The 21,949-nt window shown below is 39.1% G+C and overlaps 6 protein-coding genes across 6 annotated transcripts; 1 reads left to right on the forward strand and 5 right to left on the reverse strand. All coding sequences in view use genetic code 12, as the record gives it.

Moving 5' to 3' along the window:
- Window positions 1-167: 167 nt before the first annotated feature.
- CYR1 (adenylate cyclase) lies at window positions 168-6,527 on the reverse strand (the record flags this gene model as incomplete). The annotated part of the gene is made up of 1 exon (XM_064996554.1): window positions 168-6,527. One exon carries the CDS (start codon window positions 6,525-6,527, stop codon window positions 168-170), a length of 6,360 nt encoding a protein of 2,119 aa, XP_064852626.1.
- A 951-nt stretch (window positions 6,528-7,478) lies between these two features.
- Window positions 7,479-8,690, reverse strand: DASC09_029520 (decapping nuclease; the record flags this gene model as incomplete). The annotated part of the gene is made up of 1 exon (XM_064996555.1): window positions 7,479-8,690. One exon carries the CDS (start codon window positions 8,688-8,690, stop codon window positions 7,479-7,481), a length of 1,212 nt encoding a protein of 403 aa, XP_064852627.1.
- Window positions 8,691-9,866: 1,176 nt separating this feature from the next.
- On the reverse strand, window positions 9,867-14,843 carry DASC09_029530 (Ras family guanine nucleotide exchange factor CDC25; the record flags this gene model as incomplete). Its single annotated transcript, XM_064996556.1, has 1 exon — window positions 9,867-14,843. One exon carries the CDS (start codon window positions 14,841-14,843, stop codon window positions 9,867-9,869), a length of 4,977 nt encoding a protein of 1,658 aa, XP_064852628.1.
- A 1,330-nt stretch (window positions 14,844-16,173) lies between these two features.
- On the reverse strand, window positions 16,174-17,553 carry DASC09_029540 (Ast1 protein; the record flags this gene model as incomplete). Its single annotated transcript, XM_064996557.1, has 1 exon — window positions 16,174-17,553. The coding sequence occupies one exon, from the start codon at window positions 17,551-17,553 to the stop codon at window positions 16,174-16,176; it is 1,380 nt and encodes a 459-aa protein (XP_064852629.1).
- Window positions 17,554-17,989: 436 nt separating this feature from the next.
- On the reverse strand, window positions 17,990-18,241 carry KTI11 (Kti11p; the record flags this gene model as incomplete). Its single annotated transcript, XM_064996558.1, has 1 exon — window positions 17,990-18,241. The coding sequence occupies one exon, from the start codon at window positions 18,239-18,241 to the stop codon at window positions 17,990-17,992; it is 252 nt and encodes an 83-aa protein (XP_064852630.1).
- Window positions 18,242-19,365: 1,124 nt separating this feature from the next.
- Window positions 19,366-20,853, forward strand: ZWF1 (glucose-6-phosphate dehydrogenase; the record flags this gene model as incomplete). The annotated part of the gene is made up of 1 exon (XM_064996559.1): window positions 19,366-20,853. One exon carries the CDS (start codon window positions 19,366-19,368, stop codon window positions 20,851-20,853), a length of 1,488 nt encoding a protein of 495 aa, XP_064852631.1.
- Window positions 20,854-21,949: the final 1,096 nt, after the last annotated feature.

A 21,949-nucleotide genomic window follows, 5' to 3' on the forward strand; every position in this document is an offset into this window, starting at 1 on the left:
AAAGAAAATAAAAAAATCCCAACCCAGGAAAACAAAACTATTGTTAGCATTTTTTTTTTTTTTAAAGAACAAAACAAAAAAAAACAAAAAAACAAAAAAAGAAACCATCCTTTCAAGATGATAAAAAAAAAAGAACACAAAAACATTCACATGAAAGTCATCCTTGATTAATTTTTTAAAGCTTTCACCATATCATGGACTTTTAACTCTGCCAATGCGATGTAAACCGAGGCATTTTCCTCGTTTTTCTCACCAATAGCTTGGGTCAACACTTGGTGGAACTTGATCATCGACGTGGCGTTCTCAATTCTCGTCACCACATTATCCAACAACATCAAATGATCTTGTTCGGTGGTGATGTTCGGGTTCCGAATCTTTCGCAATAATTCCTCTTCCGCTTGCTTGGATTTTGCCAAAATATCCACATTCAACGTGGTCCCCGCGGTGATGATGGAGCAAATATGTTCCAATTTGATGGCGTACATCTCCAATTGACACAAACTTTGCTGGCTGATTAATCCTCCCAAGATTCCACTACTATGACGGCTCATGGCATCGACGTCTTGGGCTCCACCTTCGGTAAGCATGAAATTGGCCCGTTCTTGTAATTTACTAGGGAAAACTAACGAAATGAATTCCGGGGTTTCAAGCCCTTTCAACTTCTTTTCCCCAATTTCTTTGATCACGTACCCAATGGTGTCAAGGGTATCCATTTCATTTTCCAAAATCATCCCCACTTGAACGTCTCCGTACGCTTCCTTGATGGTTTTCTCCCCGTTCTTGCTCTTTTCATGAATCTCAAGAAGTTTGTGCAACTCTTTCAAATAATCATTACTAATAGAAATTTGCCCACCGTCAGCCACAGAGCTGACTCTGGAGGCACGGTTGACCATCGGACCAAAATAGTCCATTCTTCCAGTGATGGCGTCGGGTTCGCATACCGGGGACCCCCAATGGATCCCCATTCTTACCGAGAGCCCCCTGTAAATAATCTCATTCTTTGAATCGTTGATCTCACAACATTGACTGGATTCCAAGATTTCCAATGGCCAATCCATCGATAATAGTTGTAATTGAACATTACAACACCATATCAAAGCAGAAATAGGGGTTGGGAAAGATACCATAAACGCATCTCCTTCGGTTTTCACCTCGTATCCGCCAACGATCCTCAATAGTCTTCTCATGATGAAATTATGGGTTTTGATCGCACTTCTCATGGCACTAGGATAAGTGTCCCATAACAAGGTGGAGTTCTTGATATCGGTGAACACCATGGCCACCGAGCCTTCTGGTGGAGAAATTTCCTCTCCCATCCGGTTCAAATTTGAATCAAACAACCGGTCTCTCCGTTTCTTGATCGGTAATAACGATTCTTCAGTAATACTGATTCTTGACCCTGTTTTACGACTGAGATTGCCCCGTTTCTTATTACCCAACGTCAACACAATCACCGTCATTTTATCTCTGGCACCATAAGCAATGGCAAAATCTCTCAACCGTTGGGCCGCCCACATTGGATCCTTCTTACTCTGGTTATGGTTGATCACGTCCACCGCAGTCTCGTTAGAAACGTACTCCCATAACTCACTAGTGGCAATCACCAACATTTCATCGCTGGTACCAAGTTTAACCGCCTTAATGTTTGGACTGGCATTAATATGAGGCAACAAGTTCAAAAACCCTGCCGCCCTAGACACATTAGTGACCCCGTCCAATTCCCCTTTACCAGAAACGTACCCACCACATAATCTAATTCTTTCAAATTCTTTACGATTCGTTGGGTCGTGACGGTCAGTGAGCATTTCGTGTTCCCCGTTGGTTTTGGAAATCAACCCGGAACTATCCCCAATGTTGCCCGCGTACAATTCCCGACCCTTGATATACACTATGGTGATGGAACAACCACTCAAAATATCTTCTTCGCTGAGCCTGAATGGATCGTTGGATTCTTTGCTCGCCGCCTCATTATTTTGTTGCCAGTAATTGTTGATTTCCCGATTTAATGCTAAAAAGGACCGTCTCATACAATCCTCGACAGTGTCATCTCCCGTCATCTTGCGCAATTCCTCGGTGAAGAGGTTCTTGAACACTTCTTGGATCAATTGAGTGATTTTGTTACCGTGTTTTTTGGTGATCATATCATCGTTTTTCCCATCGAACAAACAAATTAATAATTCATCCTCGTGGCCCCGGAAATTATTGTACATGATTTCCCTGGTGGAGATGTTTTCTCGTTGACCTAAAGTATCGGCAATCCCGTACTTGTAATTGTAAATTTCTGACGCGGTGGTACGCACTCTGGTGTTAATAGATTCATCGGGCAATGACGACTCAGAATTCTTGAGGGTCACATCAATCAACCCCAACACTCGCAATTTCTTCAATCCCATAAAACTATCGAACTTGATATTATCAATCGCCTTGTTGTAGCCAGTATGGGTATATTGACGACTAATTTCTAACCGCTTGTTCCCGGAGAAATTCAAGTACCGCAATTCCAAGTTCCATTGCCAATTCCATTCGTAATGGAAATTCGAAATATTGTATTTCAAGTGATTGGACCCGACATCGAACACACTCAAGGTTCTTAATTTGGAAATATCGTACGGTAACGAATGGATCTTGTTCCCATTGATATGTAGCACCTCCAAATACTTCAAAGTAGCGAAATCTTCTCCCGGTAAATTACTCAATTCGTTACCAGATAAATACAACTCGTGTAATTGACACAATCTTCTCAATGTCCCATTAGGAATCTCGATCAATTCATTGTACGACAAATTCAAAGTTTTCAAACCACACAACGTCGAAATCGGTTCAAAACATTCATCGGTTAATCTATTATCAGCGACGCTCAACACTTGAAGACTAAGGGCCAAATCAGAAAGCATCAACCCTGTAGCACTGTAACTGAACGGAGTTAATGAGTTCAGCCGATCTCTAAACGGATGTTCCTGAATAATTTGCATGTTGAGCGAACCAGAACTATCCACCGACGACGTGCTACCTACCGCAGTATCACTAATAACCGAGGGTTTTCTACTATTGATTCTTGATGAAGGCATCGATGACTTATTGGAAGTTGGGTGGGCTGGGAAATTTTGCAACAAATTCGATGATAAATTCAATCTTGTCAACGAACAGCTCCAAATACTGTCAGGGACACCCTTGATGTTGTTACTATGGACATCCAAATACCGTAAGTTTCTCAATTCTCCAATAGAATTGGGGATCGATTGCAAATTATTCGAGTACGCCGACAAATAAACCAATTTCTTTAACGATCCAATTTCCGTTGGCAAATATGTCAAATCATTTTTATCAAGGTACAACGTTTCAAGGTTGATCAAACTAGATAAATCGTCGTTGTTGAACGCGGTTAATTTCGCTTTGGATAAATTCAACGTGGTCAAACAATTCAACAGCACGTTATTGAAGGGGATTTCGATCACCGGGTTTCTATCAAACAAGAAAATTCGCAAATTGCTTGCTTGGAACTGGAATCGGGACACATTATTTTTACTAGCGTACAACACTTCCAAATTCTTCATCAACCCGGCACAATCAAAGTTGGTGATATTGTTGTATTGGATATAGAACACTTTAACCTTTAGTAGATCTGACAAATACGAAGGTAATACTCCCGATAAACAATTAGTGGCCATGTTCAATTCTTCCAAGTTCTTCAAATTGGTAATTGATTGAGAAATGGTTTCGATTTGATTGAAACTTAAATCTAATACCACCAATTCATCAAGAGCGGTGACGGGCTCAGGGAAAATTTCAAAATTATTAGACGATAAGTTCAAAATTTTCAAGTTTTTTAAATTGCTAATACTTTTCGGTAATTTGGAGATATTGTTGCCGTTCAAAAATAATTTTGTCAAGTATACCAAACACCCCAATTTTTCCGGGATTGTCCTGATCAAGTTATTTTCCACGTTAAGTCGGGTCAATTTTTTGGCTTCCAACAAACTATGTGGGAATCGGTTGGCCCGATTATTGGCAAATGCAATCTTCCGCAAGTTATTACAACTGTTGATGAAATCTGCCGGTAACATGATCGATGGATTCTGCGATACGTCCAATTCCTCAATTTCGTACGTATGTTGGAAGAACACCAACGGAATGGCATGGAGGTCCATATTGATCAATTTCACCGAGGCGTAATCTCTAGTAGTTTTCAAATGTTCGTCTTCTTCGACAAATGGCTGAAAATCGTTATTTTCTAGCACAAACTTGCAAATATACGTGATATCCTCTCTGCCAACAATACTCAAATCATCGCGTTTTTCATCATACCCTGCCAACAATAACATAAAACATTGAATTTGTAGTGGGCGGTCTTCGGGTTCCAATACCTTGGAAGACTTGCCAATTTTGAACACGATTTGGAAATTCACCGCGCTTTGGAGGAAGAATTTTTTTTTACAAATTAGGAGGATTTCCGCAACTGTAGCATCAATCGATGCAGAAATCGTAGTGAATGTATTATCTTCCCTAAACACCCTCAAGATATAGTTGCCGGTCATACTTTTCAAAGTTTTCATCATATCAGGCAAGCTTTTATCCTTTTGGTGGTACATTGGGTATTGATTAACAATCAATGATTTATTTCTTTCAATGTCTGTCTTGTCGTGATTGGATTTTGGTTCGGTATTATTATTACTGCTGGAATTACCGTGAGGATGTGATTTTGGTTTCATGACGTAATTTTGGAAGGATACTCCGTCATTCTTATGATGTTCTTTCTTTGGACTAGCCTGCTTGCTCACCAGAGCTTGGTGTTTATTATGATAATATCCATCATGATTCAACTCAGTGCCAGTAGTACTCAACGGATCGGTTGACTCGTCTAAACTTGTTGGAGACCTATTAATTTCCAGAACTTTGGCGGTGGTGGTGGGCATCGGTTTCCCCGAAGCTCTAAATAACGAAGAGGCAGCGGTATAAGTGAACCGGTTGGCATCTTCGTCATCGTCATCATAGAGCGATAGTTCCAAAGCATTACTTCCTGGTTTATCAAGATGATGATGATTTTTCCGCTGATTGATCTTGTCAACGTCTTGCTTGACGGCCCATGATTCGGGAGCGGTCCATTTTGTCGATGATGTTGAACCATTGCCCACGCTGTAATTACGATTATCTTTAAGGCCGTTAGCGGAAGAATCGTTTAATAGGGTATTATCGAGAAAATTGTTGGATACCACACTGGCCGATCTTAACGGGTTGGTGCGTGGGGAAACTTTGGAAGTGGCGGATCTTGGGGAGCTGATGGAATTTCTTGCCGATACGTCATTCGAAGAGAATTCGGAATTCACCACCCCTGCCATGCTCTCACTATCCAAATTTAGTTCGATATCGAAAAACGAGGTTGGTTTGGAACCGCCATTGACAATACTGGTGGGGGCGGTTTGATCCGACACGTTGCTCACCGATGAAACGCTTCTTTCTGAAGAGATTGATTTCAATCTACTCGAAGGATATAAATTGAAAATCCCTTTCCTTGAAAGATGGTGGCTTCGGCTACTTACTGCTGACGAGTTTGAATTTTGTCGAGCTTTATAAGGAACCTCATCATCTTCGTTATGATGGTGATCGAACAGTAGTTTTGACGGGCTGATGGATGGAGGTTTTGTCGATTCTCCGGTAGTATGAATTATAAGCCCGTGGTCTCCATCATTGTATGAATCATTGCTTGATTCTGAAGCTTTTCTCGAACTGATAAACTTGTTGAATAATGATCCTTTCTTTCTAGAAGTTTTCTTGTAAGATGGTTTCACTGGTGATTTGAACGGAGGGGTATTAACAATAGGAGATCGTGGGGCATGGAACCCTTTGTAATTCTTGGGTATCCCACCCATTAACGTTTTTTGATCATCATGAGCATCAGCAGTTAGAGAATTTTGCTGCGGTAGCTGCGCGTCAGTTTCCGGATGTTGCTGATGATTATGGAAAAGTTGTTGACCTCTGAGTAAGTGAGGTTGTTGTAAATGATGCTGTTGTAAATGCTGATGTAAATGCTGATGTAAATGAGACTGGCCAAGTAAGGTATAATGGTGCTGCTGCTCTTGATCGGTTATTGCTGGTGGTTGTTGATCTGATGAATCTTCACCCACGTCCCTCATTATTGGACTGATTGGACTCTTTTGAGATTCGAGATTCTCACTAATCTCATCGGTTTCAGCTTTACCTCGTAGAAACAAATGGGAAGCGGTTTTCCTGATGGAACTTCTCAACGCTTTGTGGGGGGCGTATTTCCCCGATCCCGTCTCGTCCAGTCCGGTACTTGGTTTCTTTGAATTATGAGCATTATTGGCAACTCCAATTCGCTCAGGAGACGTAGTGATCATTGTGTCTATTCCAGGATGGTTGGTGGTGTCAAAGATGATGGTTGAATCAGACGTCGAGTCACTGAAGGTTTCTGGGGTGGAATTGATTCCCGTGGATAAAGGCGATAGATCATTATTATCCCCAGCAATTGATCTGCCCCCATTGCTGGGTGGTTGATGTTGGTTTGACATCGTTATTGAAAACGACAAGATCTAAAATGGCAAGGTAGATATAGAGAGATACGGCAAGGTTGAAAAAAAAAAAAATGGATGGATCAATGGGATGAAATGAGTTATAATACAATGAGTCGCTGGTTAAGAGTATTTCTTTTTTGGCATATACACCCACACATATAGATATGTATATCGGTATGATACATATAGTATATATATGCTTCAGCTGCGATGGCTATGGCTTCTATACAATAACGGTTGATAGATTGATTGTATTTTCATTGTTGTTTTTGTTTGCCTCTGCGATTTTTTTTTTTTTTTTCTTCTTGTTGTTAGAATCCGTACGACGGATTATTAAGTGCACTACAACGTAAGTGCGGATTTCCTTCTAGGTATTATATCCTTACTATGATGAGTAAGGAAATGAGTAAGGAAATGGGTTTCCTGAGTCTATCTAGCTATAACAATAGCTAGATGTCTACATAAGCATATAAATATCCTACTCAATGATAGGAGGGGGAGCTTAGTGTGAGAAGAAGAAGAAGATGGACGAGACGACTCTAAGATCACTGACACTCAGCTTGGAATATACAGAAACCAAACCATCCTTAGCATGTAGTCAAAATAAGAGTCGATTATTCAACATGTCAATTACCAACAACTACAATAACCGAAATGGTGGCACTATTACCAATACGTCCTAACCGGAAGGTCACGTTTGCGACCAGGAAGCCGGGAACGGTCTTCAACACTTCTTCTTCCTCGCAGGGCTGCAAAACATGTACTACGCGGACGTCGAATCGTTATTATCATACTATTATACGAGTAGTATTAGTATTATTATTCTTATTCTGTTCGTATTATCTTTACATTATTCTCTTTATTCCTATTACTACCATCATCATTATTATTATCATATTATTATTATCGTCATATTAATACAAAACAAGAAAGATAAACATAAAGAAATCATTTGCCAGCCTTCAATTGCTTTCTCCACTCGATAAACTCCAGAGTAAGCACCGGCTCTTCTTGAATGATCCGCGTGGATTCTTCAGTTGGCAATTGATAAAACTTCATTTGAACCTTATCAAAACTCAACCTGTACACGGTATTAGTTTGCACTGCAACATCATCGGACTTCGGCACGACTTGCCCAAGCCAATCCAACACCGCCCCAAACCATTTGAGACTGTCCATACAACTGATCTTGCGATTCTTTGGGTTATTGGCATGTCTTGGTAAATTACTATCTCTAAGCAACAACGGGACGTCTTCGGTTTTGAACTGCTCGATCGATCTAAGGTAAAAATTATCATCTCTGAACCCATAAAAGATCTTTGGAACCCCCATTAAAAAACACTGGGCCCAGGTCCGGTACAATTTTTTCTCAAAATTGATGGCCTGGCCTACATGCTCGATGGTTTTACTGGTCTTCAACTCGACGTAATGTCCAAGAATCCCGTCTTTCCCACTATACTTATCGCCAACTGTGGGTTTATAATCAAACACGCAGTCCACTTCCCCACCAAGAATAAGTTTGGTCTTGTCGATCCCGGTTCTCACCACCGAAAGATACTGTTCGGCATTACTCACGACTTTCGCATCACGGCCTTCAATGTCTTTTCTAGAACAATCGGCCCATGGTTTATCCAACGTCACCAAGGTTTCAAACTTATACCCAGAATACGTGAATTTATCCAACATCTCCTCCGAGACCCTTCCTGCGCCCCCCATCCGGTCTTGGGTTTCTTGGGCCCTTTTCGCAGTTTCCAGCTGTTGGTCAAGTTTAAGGAAAATCTGGCCATCAAAGTACATCACGTTCAAATCGAACGGTTTATCTATGGCGTGCGGTAACGTCACGAGCATCGTCATGATGCCTCTGAAAGAAATGATATTCCCATCGATTTTCTTTTGATGCTGCTGTTCCCATAACTTGATCGCTTGTAAAAACCCGTCCATTGGGGCGGTATCCGGGAATTTCTCAAATGATTTGTACCCAGTAGACAAATTGAAGCCTTTGTTCAAATAAGCATCGGGGAAGTAGTAATATGAAGGCGATGACTGAGGTTCCATGAGGTAGCTGCCATCTTTGGTTCTATTGTAGGAAGTCAATTCTTTTGGTTGTTTTAAAGCGGTGGAATTGGTTCGCGAAGTGATCGGGAAGGTTTTTACTTCCATGGTGAATATTATTTAATGGAGAGATGGTTGAGGTCTTGGTAAACAATGATAATGAGTATCTAGTAAATATAACAACCGTCTGACACATATAAACAGTGAAATTAACAAAAATAAGTAAAAAAAAAAAAAAAAAAATAAAAAAAAAAAAAAAAATTCGGTGGTTTTTTCTGAGTTGCTGTGATACCTGCATTATTGTGCATCCAGTGGCATCTTCCTTCGGTTATTTCTCTCGAGAGTCACAAATAATGATCATTATTATTATTTGTGTTGATTTTAGTTATCACTTTCATATTTTGTGTTGATTTTAGTTAATTCTATTTGTTTTGACTTTATTGCCCAATATTGAAAGAACTACAATACCTGGGAAAAACCATTAAATGACAACATAATAAAATCTCTTTTCTTTGTGTTTCACGAAAATAAATAAAGATAAATAAATAGATAAATAAAATCTTAAAAAATGTAAATAATAATAATTAAATTATACCAAACTACCCAATGAAAAAAAAAATGAATAAAGATAATAAATAAGAGAAAAAAAAATGAAACAATGATGTGAAAAGTAATAAAAAAAAAGGATAAGTGAGTAAATAAGTAAATGAATAAATAAAGTAAACAAAGCAGAATAAACATAAAAAAAAAAAAAAAGAAAAACACACACACACACACAACATTCCCTATAACGTAAGTCTCAGAAATAAAATAAAATAAAATAAAATAAAATAAAATAAAATAAAAAACTATCTGTCCTGTCTGTCGCCACAATCTTAATTGGCTTAAAAAGTTCCACGACTTCTGGTGTCAAGTATTGACTAATCAATAATGAAATGATAAAGAACTACCGCCTATTCTATCAGAGTATTCACCTTAAAGAGCATAAAGAATCAACAGTTAAGTAAGTTTTAATTGAAACCAAATGTCAACTAAATAACAATGGAATAACAAAGAATCAACACCCAGTTCACCAGGCATCAAAGGACAGATAGCATGATCAATTAAAGCACAAGTCTCACCAAGTGTCAACTAATCAATAATAACATAACAAAGAATCACCACCTATTCCATCAGATAATATTCATCATAAAGAGCATGAACATTCAACGATTTCCAACTTCTTCTTCTTCTTCTTCTTCTTCTTCTTCTCCTCCTCCTTTTCAAAGATTAAACCTCCATCATCTAAATGCCTGCCATCTTGAGCCTCAACTTATTAACATCCTCATCCTCATTATCTTCATCGTACGGTTCATACTCCTGATACTGCTCCCCCTCTGCTGCCTCGGCGGTGTCATGATCACTACTGCCTTCTTCCGAACTATCATCTTCATCATCATTATTGAAATACTCTTTGAATTTCTGCATATCATCATCGGTCATGTTCATATTGAGAATCTCGTTCAACGTCGGCAATTGCCCCCCTATAACAACACCACCCCCGCCAGGATTCATTTCCACGGTATTACTGGCGGTGGTCGAAGAAGAATTGTCCACCGATACTTCGGAAAACGTGCTAGAAAACGCACTGGACACCGAATTTTTTTTACCGTTTTGCGCCCCACTATCGGTGATTTTCGTGTTCAATTTCGCGGCCCGCAAAGCATTGATGTTGTTAAGTTGACTACTGGCACTTTCCCGAGGTTCTAAAATTAACGAGATTTGGTATTGCGAATCTGGCGATGGGTATTCTTTGAAACCTTTAATAATGAATTCTTGGATCGATTCCACCCTCTTAAACGAATAACTGATGGCTTGGAATGCCAAGATATTACTGATGATCGATTCCATCTTGGACCGTTTATAGAAATTGATCACGTTAGGATCACCGTTCAAATAATCGGGGGTACCGTTGGCAATAAACGTCAAATCGGTCAAATAAACCCCGACAAACGGCACACACGGCACTCCGGTAACGTATTTGACCATTTCTCGATATTCGTAAAAATTCCGTTTGGGGTTCATCATTTTGTTCATCAAATCCAACCGTTGGCGGGATTCATCATTGATTAGCGACCAGGTTTTCCGTAATCTATGGATTGGCGAACTGGCCAACGCACTAATGATCGCGGTCATCGCGCTGAAATTATTGATTTTCCGGCAATTTTCTGCCGCCTCAATGAAAAAATGAATGGTTTTCGCCCGTTTGCTAATGTCATGTTTTCTCAACACCATATACGAAACATAATCGGTCAACCGGTTAGAATTATTAATGAATTCCGCAATATGTTTCGACCCTCCAAACGATCCGTACTTATTTTTCCATACCCGTTCAAGGCATTGCAATAACGTGATTTGCGAATACAATTCAAAATCTTTCACCGTCAATTGTCGAGCAAATTCCACCGGGTCAATATCAAAAAGTCGCAAATTCTTGTGGTTTTTGGAAATCGTTGGCAAAATCGGTTTAGGCGCCGGTTCTGATGGCGGCGGCACCACACTAAACGCAATATTGGTCCCCATCCCACTGGCCCCTCTTCTAGAAAACATTCTTCCTTGTAATCGGGCGTTAATTTCTTCGTAAATGATTTTTGACGAGGGGAATTTCTGATCGATCAATTTTTGGGTGAATTTGAGCCAATTTTCCAACGATTTGCGATCTCTGGAATAAGTGTCGATCCAATACTTCTGTAATAGCATCTTCATAATATTCACGCATCTAAGACGGATCGGATACGCCTTCTTTTTCACCCACACGTCATACTCTTCAAAACTCAATCCTTCGGGAGGTTGGATATTAAACCGAGCAATCAAGAAATCAATCAATTCCCCTGGGGTCATCATACTTCTAAACGTACTAAGAAACACTTTATTGTACCGAGGGTCGAAATTCTCATGATTGGTCAAATGGGTCACCAACACTTCTTTGGTACCCCCTTTAATTTCCCCGCGTGCGTCATAATACAAGTCGTATTCTTCGTCGGAATCCAAATACCATGGGACTTCTTCGGCCTTTTTCCGTTTATTTGGTCCGGCAAGGTTGAAATTCTTGGATAATTTCTCATCGTCAATAAGGTATCCTTCATCACTAAGATCAAGACGACGTTCTGGTTCATAATCACTGGTGTGCATGGTATTGTGCATCACTCTTTCGGTGTAATTGATCAAGTTCTCCTTTTCATCAATAAGCTGTCCAATAATAATCAACAAAATATTCAAATCGTCTCTGATCCTCCCAATGGAATGCTGGATCGATTTATCAAAGTTGGTGGTTAGCACTCCTTCTGGAGGCTCCTCACCCCGGAAAATATCGCCGTTGGCAATTAACAACTCTTTTAAATCTTGGGCCATATCATCGATCGTCGCCCTTCTGCTTGAAAGATTCTTATTGGCGGAACTACCCATTGATTGAAAACTGTCGAATTTAAACGCCGAAGGGTCTTGAGACGTCAATGATTGAGAATCCATAATCAAATCACTAAGGGTATTGTGTAAATCTTGTTTAACTTCAAAGAATTCGATCAAAATCGGATAAGTGATGGAAACAATCCCATTACTGTTGGTGCCTCCACTGTTGGTGCCAAATAAGATGCTATAATTGTAATTGGTGCTGCTACTGATCAGTTTAGCACTATTATCCTCTTTTTCTAACACCGGGTTATTAAAGGTACTGATATCAAAGCTTTCAAAAATATCCATGATTAAGGTGGTCAACGTCAACGCACGATATACCGAGGAAATGATATGGAAATTCCGTTTTTCATAGAGTCGGTTGTTATGGAAAGTATGATTGTCATGTTGGTCTCCGATATCCATGTGGAAGTACGCCAAAATATCATCGAGGTTATCAAATAAGGTTTTTACCTTCACGGTCAAAATCGACAAGTTTTCATTCGATAAATTCACAATTTTTTTGCATCGTTGTTGAAAATCCTTGATCGCCAATTCTTTACGTTTGGCCACTAGATCATCCATTACCGTAGAGTTTTCTAATGAGCTGGTGGTCGAATTAATGGAAAACTTCTTTTTCGCAGATTGTTGCGGTTGTAATGGCAAGGATTCAATTTCGTCGAAAAACGGGTTTTGCCAGCTTCCTCCACTAAAGAACCCGGTGACGAATCGTGGATAGAGTTGGGGGATTTTGAATTGTTTTTCATTCCCGGCATTGTACGCCAATTTCTTGAATACTTTATAGCATCCCATGATATGTCTCTTCAAAACTTTAATTTCAATCTTCACCACTCCCAAGTATGATGAGCTGGAAGATTTGTCAAAATCCTTCTTCAAATCAAATTCGTTACCTTGTTCTAATTGTGCGGCCAACACTTTATTAGTGATTTCTGTGGTATTAACGGCGCCAGGAGCCGATGATAAACTGGCAGGAATACTATTGGGGCCAGTGTTGGCATTGCTATTATTGGTGGACATTTTGAAGAATTCGTCGTCTTCATAATCAAAATTATCAAATTCCGCGCTGTGGTAATCCCCAAATACCGATTCACTGGCGTTGGTGGCCTGGGTATCCTCAAGCTCATTATTATCTGGACCCAGTTCCAAATCTTTTAAATTCAAATATAAATTACCATTGACCATGATTTGTGCTACCGATCTAGAAATCTTGTGTAATCGCTTTTTGATCTGCATTTCAAACCCGAATTGCACCAATTTGTCTTGATATAATCTTGTGGTCAAATGGATCAAGGTGATTAACTTGGTGCCCATGTTGAAAAGCACATTGAACCCCTGTTTGTCATTTTCCACTAAACATTTCAAACATTTATCCAATAATGTGTATAACGTGTCTTTATATTCGTCCCATGACGTGAGATCGGTGGTGTTCTGGATGAAAAACTCTGACATCTCAAAAATGTTGTGCGAGAGTTTTTTACTGCTGGTGACCGAAAGCCCATCAACGTTATTGTTTCCGGTGACGCTATTATTGGCAGTATAAGTGTTTGCGGTGCTGGTGGTACTATTGTTATGATTTCTTTCGAGCATCGGGCTGGAAAAATTGGTATCTTTTAAATTATTGAGGCTGGGATTATTGAGAGTGAAAATCGATGGAGGGTTTGATTGTTTTGTGGGCACGGTAGCGTTGGTGGTACTGCGTCTGAACTTTTTATCGTCGATAATCGATTGAGGTTGATGATGTTCGTTATTGTTATTATTATTGTGATGGTGGCCCAATGGTTTTTTCTTGAAGAAATTGACAAACTTTTGACTTCTTTTGCTGCTATTGTTATGATTATTGTTATTGCTATGGATACTGCTAGAGAGATTTCCTGAATCTGTCTTTGATATTTCGTCATTATGTGTTTGGCTATTATTATTATTATTATCATTAATATTATCATTATTATTATTATTATTATTGTGGGAAGTTTCTGATAACATTACCGGGCTTGAAGGATGGCTAAAATTGTTGGTTTTAGAATTGGATTCCCCCGAGGTGAATGGTAATTCATCGCAATAAATATCCAAATCAGCGTTATAAAAAAGGGTTTTCCCCTCGGGCCCCATTTGCGGTAACCAATATATCGGTTCGTTGCCAAAGGTCAGTAACACCAATCTCTTGGCCTCTTTCAACGACAAGATCTTTGAATTCGAGCTTCCTGACAGCGACATGTTGAATTCGAGGTTGGATGATGCGTTCAATAGCGAATCCTGGGTGTTGTTGTTGCTGGAAGCGGTCGAGTATGCGGTTCTTGTAAGATTCTGGGTGGTCACCAGGCCTTTATTATTAGATTTCGAAAGGGCAATGTCCGAAGTCGAAGATCGGAGACTTTCTTTTGATATCGATCCGGTATCATTGACATCTTGTGCTGGTGGTTGTGGTAGTTGATTTTCAGCACCATCATCCAATCGACTTTTAATATATTGTAGCAAATTCGTCTGTTTGGTGAAAGATTTGGGGAACCACCCGCGGATTGGGGTGGGAGAAGAAGCCCCGGTAGTAGATTCTTTGAACACTATGCCATCCCACCATCCAGACGTTGATTTGGACATCACGTAGACGGTTTCATCTTGGGCCAACGGTATGATGTTTCGCTGGTCTTCTTTGCCGTAGTTGTATAATACTTGGACAATGTCAATTGGTTTGACAGAAAGCGCGATATATCGCTTGAATACCGTATCGCAAACGGGATCTGACGGTAGTGCGAGATTATGGTGGCCGGCCACCAGCAGCGCCAGATTCGGGTGGGGCTGTGATGGAGAAGACATTTTTGGTGGTGGTGGTGGTTGGTTGGCGTGTATGGCTTATATATATATAATATATATGGGTATATATAATATATATAATGCCTGGGGAGGAAAGAAGTGTCTTATTATCACCGTGGAGAACGTAAGTTGTGTCCAAATTGGCGTTCATTTTTTTTGGGGGGAGAAAAAAAATAAAAAGCGAAGCAGAAAATTGTCACCAGTCAGAATCGGGTCACGTGGATGGCCTCCTATATATAGTTATTGTATTACGATTACATACATCACCACCTCAAAGTATTGTCGTCTGGTATCTCGTAGCAATTGCAGCAATTATGAGGTGAAAATGGTGAGGTAATCTGTTGTGGACACAATATAGAGAGTCACCTCAGAACAATAGGAGAGGGGGGGAGGGGGCTTCGATTGCTGGGTGATGGGTTCTTTTTCAGGCAGGCGGGAAGTTACTTTTTCTCCCTCTTTTCTTTTACCTTTTCTTGTCTTTTGTCGATAGTATGGCTTGTATGATTAGTGCTGGTTATTATTTATATTGTTGGAGGAGTTCTCTCACATTTGTCTCAGCTGATGACAGTATGTGAAAAATCGTAACAAAGAAAACCTCTGGGAACTTTTTTCCTTGTAGATTGTTTTATTGTTTATAATTGTGAATACTGTTGTAATTGTGAATACTGTTGTAATTGTGAATACTGTTCTAATTATAATCTATTATCAAGATTATCACTGGTATTATTATTCAAACGGTATCTTTCTCTTGGGTAGTGATGCCGAGATTTTTTGTTGTGATGTATTATTATTAAGATCAACAGAATTGGCATCAATTATTATCAGTATTAATTATTATCTGTATGAATTATCTGTGTTAATTATATTATCAGTTCTAATCATCATCAACTACAAAGCAATTTTTCCCAAAAAGCGATAGGACTGAAAATCATTATTATTATCTAACCCATCTAATTCAATAAATTCCCCCATCACCAATCTACAAAAACCAAGGAAAAGATTATTTCTGGGAGCCAAAAACCTATGAGATATACCTACCTACACACTTCTCAAACAACTCTGATGAAAATTATAACACAAATGATAAAAGATATACAAACTAAAAAGAAAATTGTTCGGTGTTGAATAAAACTAAGACTTTCTAAACTAGGGTATAAGGAAAACAAACAAACAAACAATGCTAAACATTAACAAGATATAAATAAATAATATCAAACAAAAAATATAAACATTAATAGAGAAAAGATGTCAAAATATATATACATATATATATATCCCCCTCCAATATTAATGAAAAAGTATGTGAAAAAAAAAAAAAAAAATCTCTCCAAGTCTAAAAATCCTCACATTCAATAAGAACTTTCCCCAACGCATGCTGAGTCTTAACCTTATCCATGGCTTTATTAATATGATTGAAATCAAACACACTATTAATTTCCACTACCATTTGCCCCTGCTTGATCATTTCCACCCCAGTTCTCAATAACTTATTCATCCCTTTGACATCACCATTATTGAACGCCACATACTTATAATACACTCCTGGACCACCCCAAGGAACATAATTACCCAACACACTAAGACTATCGTTTTTCCACACAAAGTTTTTACTTTTATAATCGGCTTTTTTCGGCCCAACGATCGTCAAATAAGTCGAAGTCTTTTCATTCATCAATTGCTTATTGGCCTTCAAGATTTTTTCCCCACCAAGGAAATCAATCACCAAATCAAACTTCTTATCTGGGTACAACACTTCAATTTCATTACCAAATCTGTCCAAGATGGTTTTCTTCCCATTACTGAGCAATTCCGCAAGGGATTTGATAACGTCGGCTTCTTTTTTATAATCGACAATCACTGAAGCCCCACATTTTTGCGCCAATGGGGCCGCGGTGCCTGAACAAATCCCCACAATGTTCGAAACGTGGAAATAGTTCTTGAGGATCTGCATTGTCATTAACCCGGTGGAGGTCAGGGCCCCATTGATAAGAATTGTCGATTCAGAATTCAATCCGCCAGCAGTGATGGAATTGAGCACTTGGAACGCGGTCAAGAAATTGTAACACCATCCGGCAAGTTTTTGGTCGTTGAAAATGTTATAAGTGACTTGATCGATCAAGGCAATTGGGTCTTTAGTCAAATCGACAAGAATGTGGGAGGCTGAACATCCTTTGGCAAATAAATGGTAGTATAATCCACAAACGTGGTCGCCTGGCTTGAAATCTTTGGCATTAGGGTTGTACGATAACGAGCCGTCCATGTTATCGGCGACTTGGTAAACTTCGCCAGAGAATTCTCTACCAAACCCTTTGTTGGCCCCGGTTAAATCGGCGGTGTAATAATTCCAAATCTTGATATCAATGGGGTTGATGGCGAAATATTTGACGTGGATGATCATGGTGTTTGGTTTCAAAGGGAATTTGATCTTGCTGTAATTGGCACCTTTTGGGAAGATTTGGTTGTTGACAAAGGTGATTTCCTTGGTAGGCTTGTGTTTAACATGACGCAAAGGACGGCCAACCCTTACGAGTTTTGGGGTTTGGCCGATATCTTGCGCGAGTTCTTTTGGAGATGGGGCGATTTTGGCTAACGGGTTGGCCAATTTTGACGACACCAAGTAGGGATTGACTTGCTTATCGAGTTGTTCCTCGGTCAATTTTTCGTCATTGACCAAGAATTCCTTGGGGGTATCGAACATGACTTTCTTGGGCATGGTTAATGGGGATTTTTTATATATGTTGATATTGTTGTATTATGTGTGAAGAACAGTTTTTTTTGCTTGGTTTTTTCCTGGGTGGATAATGCGGTAACTTTGGCAGTGCGGTAAGAATTTGAATCTTGGTAACATGAGAGATGGATGATGATGATAATAATAATAATAATAATAATAATAGTAATACAGTAGACATAATTGTTAAATATGAACAATATAAAATTAACAAACAATTGAAGAAATAATAATATAATAATGTACAAATGAATTGAAATATACGACCTTCATATATATACATATATATATGCGTTTATCGAATATGAAGTAGGACGAAATTCATTCAAAAATGGAAACAGGTAACAACAATAATATCAAACAAACCACCAACAAAAAAAAAAAAAAAACAGCAACAACAAAACCTCCAAACGATTAATAACTAGACAACAATTGCCGCTTCATTGGCAGACTGGTCGATATTCTGAGAGTATTCTTCCAAATCGTCCTGGTCAAAGATCACTTGGACCATGAGCGAACAAGTAGGACATACCGCAATATCTTCGCCATCCTGGAGATCGTCCAAGAGGATTTGGAATTTGTCGCCACAAGGACAGGGGTACAGGAAGAGTTGGGTATCCGGGTCGAAAGTGAAGTCTTCGATTTCCACCTGGTCGTAGATAGCCGAGCTCATTATGATTATTGTTGTGTGGTGATATTAGATTGGGGTGTTAACAAATGAAGAGGACAATGTACAATGAACAATGGATTGAGAAAACAATAATAAGAAAGAAGAAGATGATAATCAGAATCAAAATGAAAATTTCTCTGCTTTTGATTTGAAAGAAAAAAAAAAAAAAAATCAAAATTTCTTTTTTTTTTCTCGATGCCCATTGCAGGCAGCGTAACTAACCATGCCGGGCGGGGTGGGTAGAGGACAAGAAGACGGCTGTTACCAGAGACAGAGACAGAGACAGAGAGAGAGAGAGAGAAAAAAAAAATTTACATGGGGGTAGATATCAGAGACAGAATTTCAGATAAAACAAGAAGTATATTAGCTATTATAACATATTCTAGACAATTGTTAGTGGCAATTCCCAAAGGAAATACAATAAATACAAAACACTTGTCAACATTTCTTTGCAGTAGTAATAATAGTAGTATTGTGTTTTAAATCAGAAAAGGCAAATGTTTGTCCGCCGAGTTACTTCCAAAAGGAAGTCACTTTTCGGTACAGGTCTGTGAGTTGATCATCATAAGATGGCAAAAGAATGTGATTGTAGTGTTGATCAGTGTGGTGATAGACTTACCTTATTTGTTTGATTGTTTGTTGATGTAAAAAATAAGAACAAGAATGAGAAAAAGAAGAGGTGAAGCTAAGTGAACAAGGAAAGAACAAATTCACCAACTTTTTATACTTGAAAAAAAACCCCTCTTCCTCTCGGCGGTTAAACAAAGAATCCCTAAACACCCACACACCAGGTCTGCACATAATAACACCCACACACCAAACAAAAAAGATCCCCAACAAAAAATCGAAGCACACGTGCACGCACACGTGCACCGCCATCGATCTTCACATTATAATTATTAATTATTAAGCACCAACAACCACCACCGCCAGCAGCAAAATAGGATTCCGATGATTGAATTTCTGTAGGCAAAAAAAAAAAAAAAAAAATAAAAAAAACTAGCGCGGACCCCCTCCCCCTTATATATATATTTATTAGCACTTTTGCCATCATTCGATTATCCTTCCCCTTTTTCTTTTATATAATATATCCCTCTTCCTACTAATCATCTCTACACATACATACAATGGCTATTGACCACGCGGTTTTTGTCGTCTTTGGCGCTTCTGGTGACCTCGCCAAAAAGAAAACTTTCCCTGCCCTCTTTGGCCTTTATCGTCAAGATGAACTTCCTAAAACCACCAAGATCTTTGGCTATGCCAGATCCAAATTGACTAACGAAGAATTCCACGATAAGTTCAGATCGAACTTGAAACTCTTGAATGACTCCCAGCAACCTAAAATCGACCAATTCCTCGGTATCACCGAATATTTCAACGGCTCCTACGACGATCCTGAAGCTTACAAGAGACTCGAGCTCGCCATCCAACAATTCGAAAAATCCCAGAGCATCGCCACCCCAAACAGAATCTACTACTTGGCCCTTCCTCCATCGGTGTTTGCCACGGTCGCCGCTAACCTCAAGAAATACAACCACAATGGTAAAGTCAAATTGATTGTCGAAAAACCATTTGGCCACGATTTACCAAGCGCCAAAGAATTACAAGCCCAATTGGCGCCCCTTTTCTCCGAAGACGAACTTTTCAGAATCGATCATTATCTCGGAAAAGAATTGGTGAAAAACCTTCTTGTGTTACGTTTCGGTAACGAGATTTTCAACGCCAGTTGGAATAAAAACCATATCCAATCGATCCAAATCTCGTTCAAAGAACCGTTCGGTACCGAAGGGCGTGGCGGATACTTTGATTCCATCGGGATCATCCGTGATGTTATTCAAAACCATTTACTTCAAGTGTTAACCTTGTTGACCATGGAACGTCCAACCAATTTCAAACCAGAATCGATCCGTGATGAAAAAGTCAAGGTACTTAAGGCGTTTGCCCCAATCGATCAAAACGATATCCTTGTCGGTCAATACGTTGCTTCCCGCGATGGGTCCAAACCAGGGTACTTGGATGACTCTACCGTTAACCCTGATTCCAAATGTATCACTTATGCTGCCATTGGTCTCAAGATCGAAAACGAACGTTGGGACGGGGTGCCAATTGTTGTCCGTGCTGGTAAAGCCCTTAATGAATCTAAAGTCGAAGTGCGTATTCAATTCAAACAGGTTGCCAAAGGGGTGTTCAACTCAATTCAAAAGAATGAATTGGTGCTTCGTATCCAACCAAAGCCAGCGGTGTACCTCAAGCTCAATTCCAAGATCCCTGGGTTATCCAACAAGTTTTCCATCACCGATTTGGATCTCACTTATGGGTCTCGTTACAATGATTTCTGGATTCCTGAAGCTTACGAATCGCTTATCAGAGACGCTCTCCATGACGAACACTCCAATTTCGTTAGAGATGACGAATTGGAACTTTCTTGGGGATTGTTTACTCCGTTGTTGAATTATTTGGAAGGCCCTAATGCCCCAACCCCACTTGGTTACCATTACGGTGATAGAGGGGTTCCAGGTTTGGAACAATTCTTGGCTAAGCATGGGTATGAGATCCAAGATAGGGATGCTTACCAATGGCCAGTCACTAGACCAGATATCCTTGAAAAAATTTGATTTTATTTATTTATATATATATATATGTATACATATATATTACATGGTCTTCTAGTTTATTCATTGTTATGACATTAATGGGTAAAAAGTTTGGACGAAATTCTTTTTATTGATTGTTTTTTTTTTTTTTTTGTTTGTCTTTTTTTTTTGTTCATATTTAGTAAATTATCCATTATTCGGGTTGGCGATTAAATTCTTTCAAGAATTATTCTGTAATTATTACAATAATGCGCATTATATTACTCTACAATTATTGTTTGATTTTCTGATTATCATATTATTGTATAGTCGTTATGATATAACCAGTTTGCAATCCAATCATCTTGATATGACTATTGCACAATCATCATGATATCATTTCCACCTCTCCGAGTGGAAACTCACGACCCGCTGTTAGTAGTAGTTATCAGGGGGTGCAGGACCTGGTATCGCAGCGCAGCGCCAATTTTTTAATTTTCACCTTTGCAGGACTCCGATATCTTTGCCGACCGCCGAGAACGCCCGTAAATGAGGATTATGTAAGAAGAGATCTATCTATCTTGCTTGATCTGGCCCACATCGCGAAAACGGTTTGCATGTATGTCAGGATAGGTGGGGTTTATATCATGATTGGATGATGGAATTGTAAGAGAGATGGGGACAACTCAATGATTTGTTAAAAGTTTTTTTTTTTTTTTGTTCTGTTTTGCACTTGATCAGGGCGTCCTTCATGTTATCGTCTGTCTGTCTTTGCATTGATGGAATACATTGTCGAAACTTCAGGAAAATGAAATTGATTCCAAAACCTTGTGTTTGTCCATTTTCTATTAATAGCAGAGGAAATATTTTCGTTTTGGTGTCACTAAAAAGTCATTATTAATAATAATATGAAGAGAAAATGAAATTAAGAGCTCTAGATTTTCCCTATTAGTAATGATTTTAAAGGGAAAATGAAATTGGAGATTCGAATTTCCTATTAATAGCAATTTAGAGAAGTAGAAGGAATCGAGAGCTCTAGATTTCTCATTAATAATAATTTTGAGAAGCAACAGAAATCAAGAGCTCTAGATTTCCTATTAATAATAATAATAATATCATGAAAAAAAAAAAGAACTCA

This window comes from Saccharomycopsis crataegensis (assembly GCF_037102585.1).
Source record: "Saccharomycopsis crataegensis DNA, jcf7180000000083, whole genome shotgun sequence".
Classification (NCBI taxonomy): Eukaryota; Fungi; Ascomycota; class Saccharomycetes; order Ascoideales; family Saccharomycopsidaceae; genus Saccharomycopsis; species Saccharomycopsis crataegensis.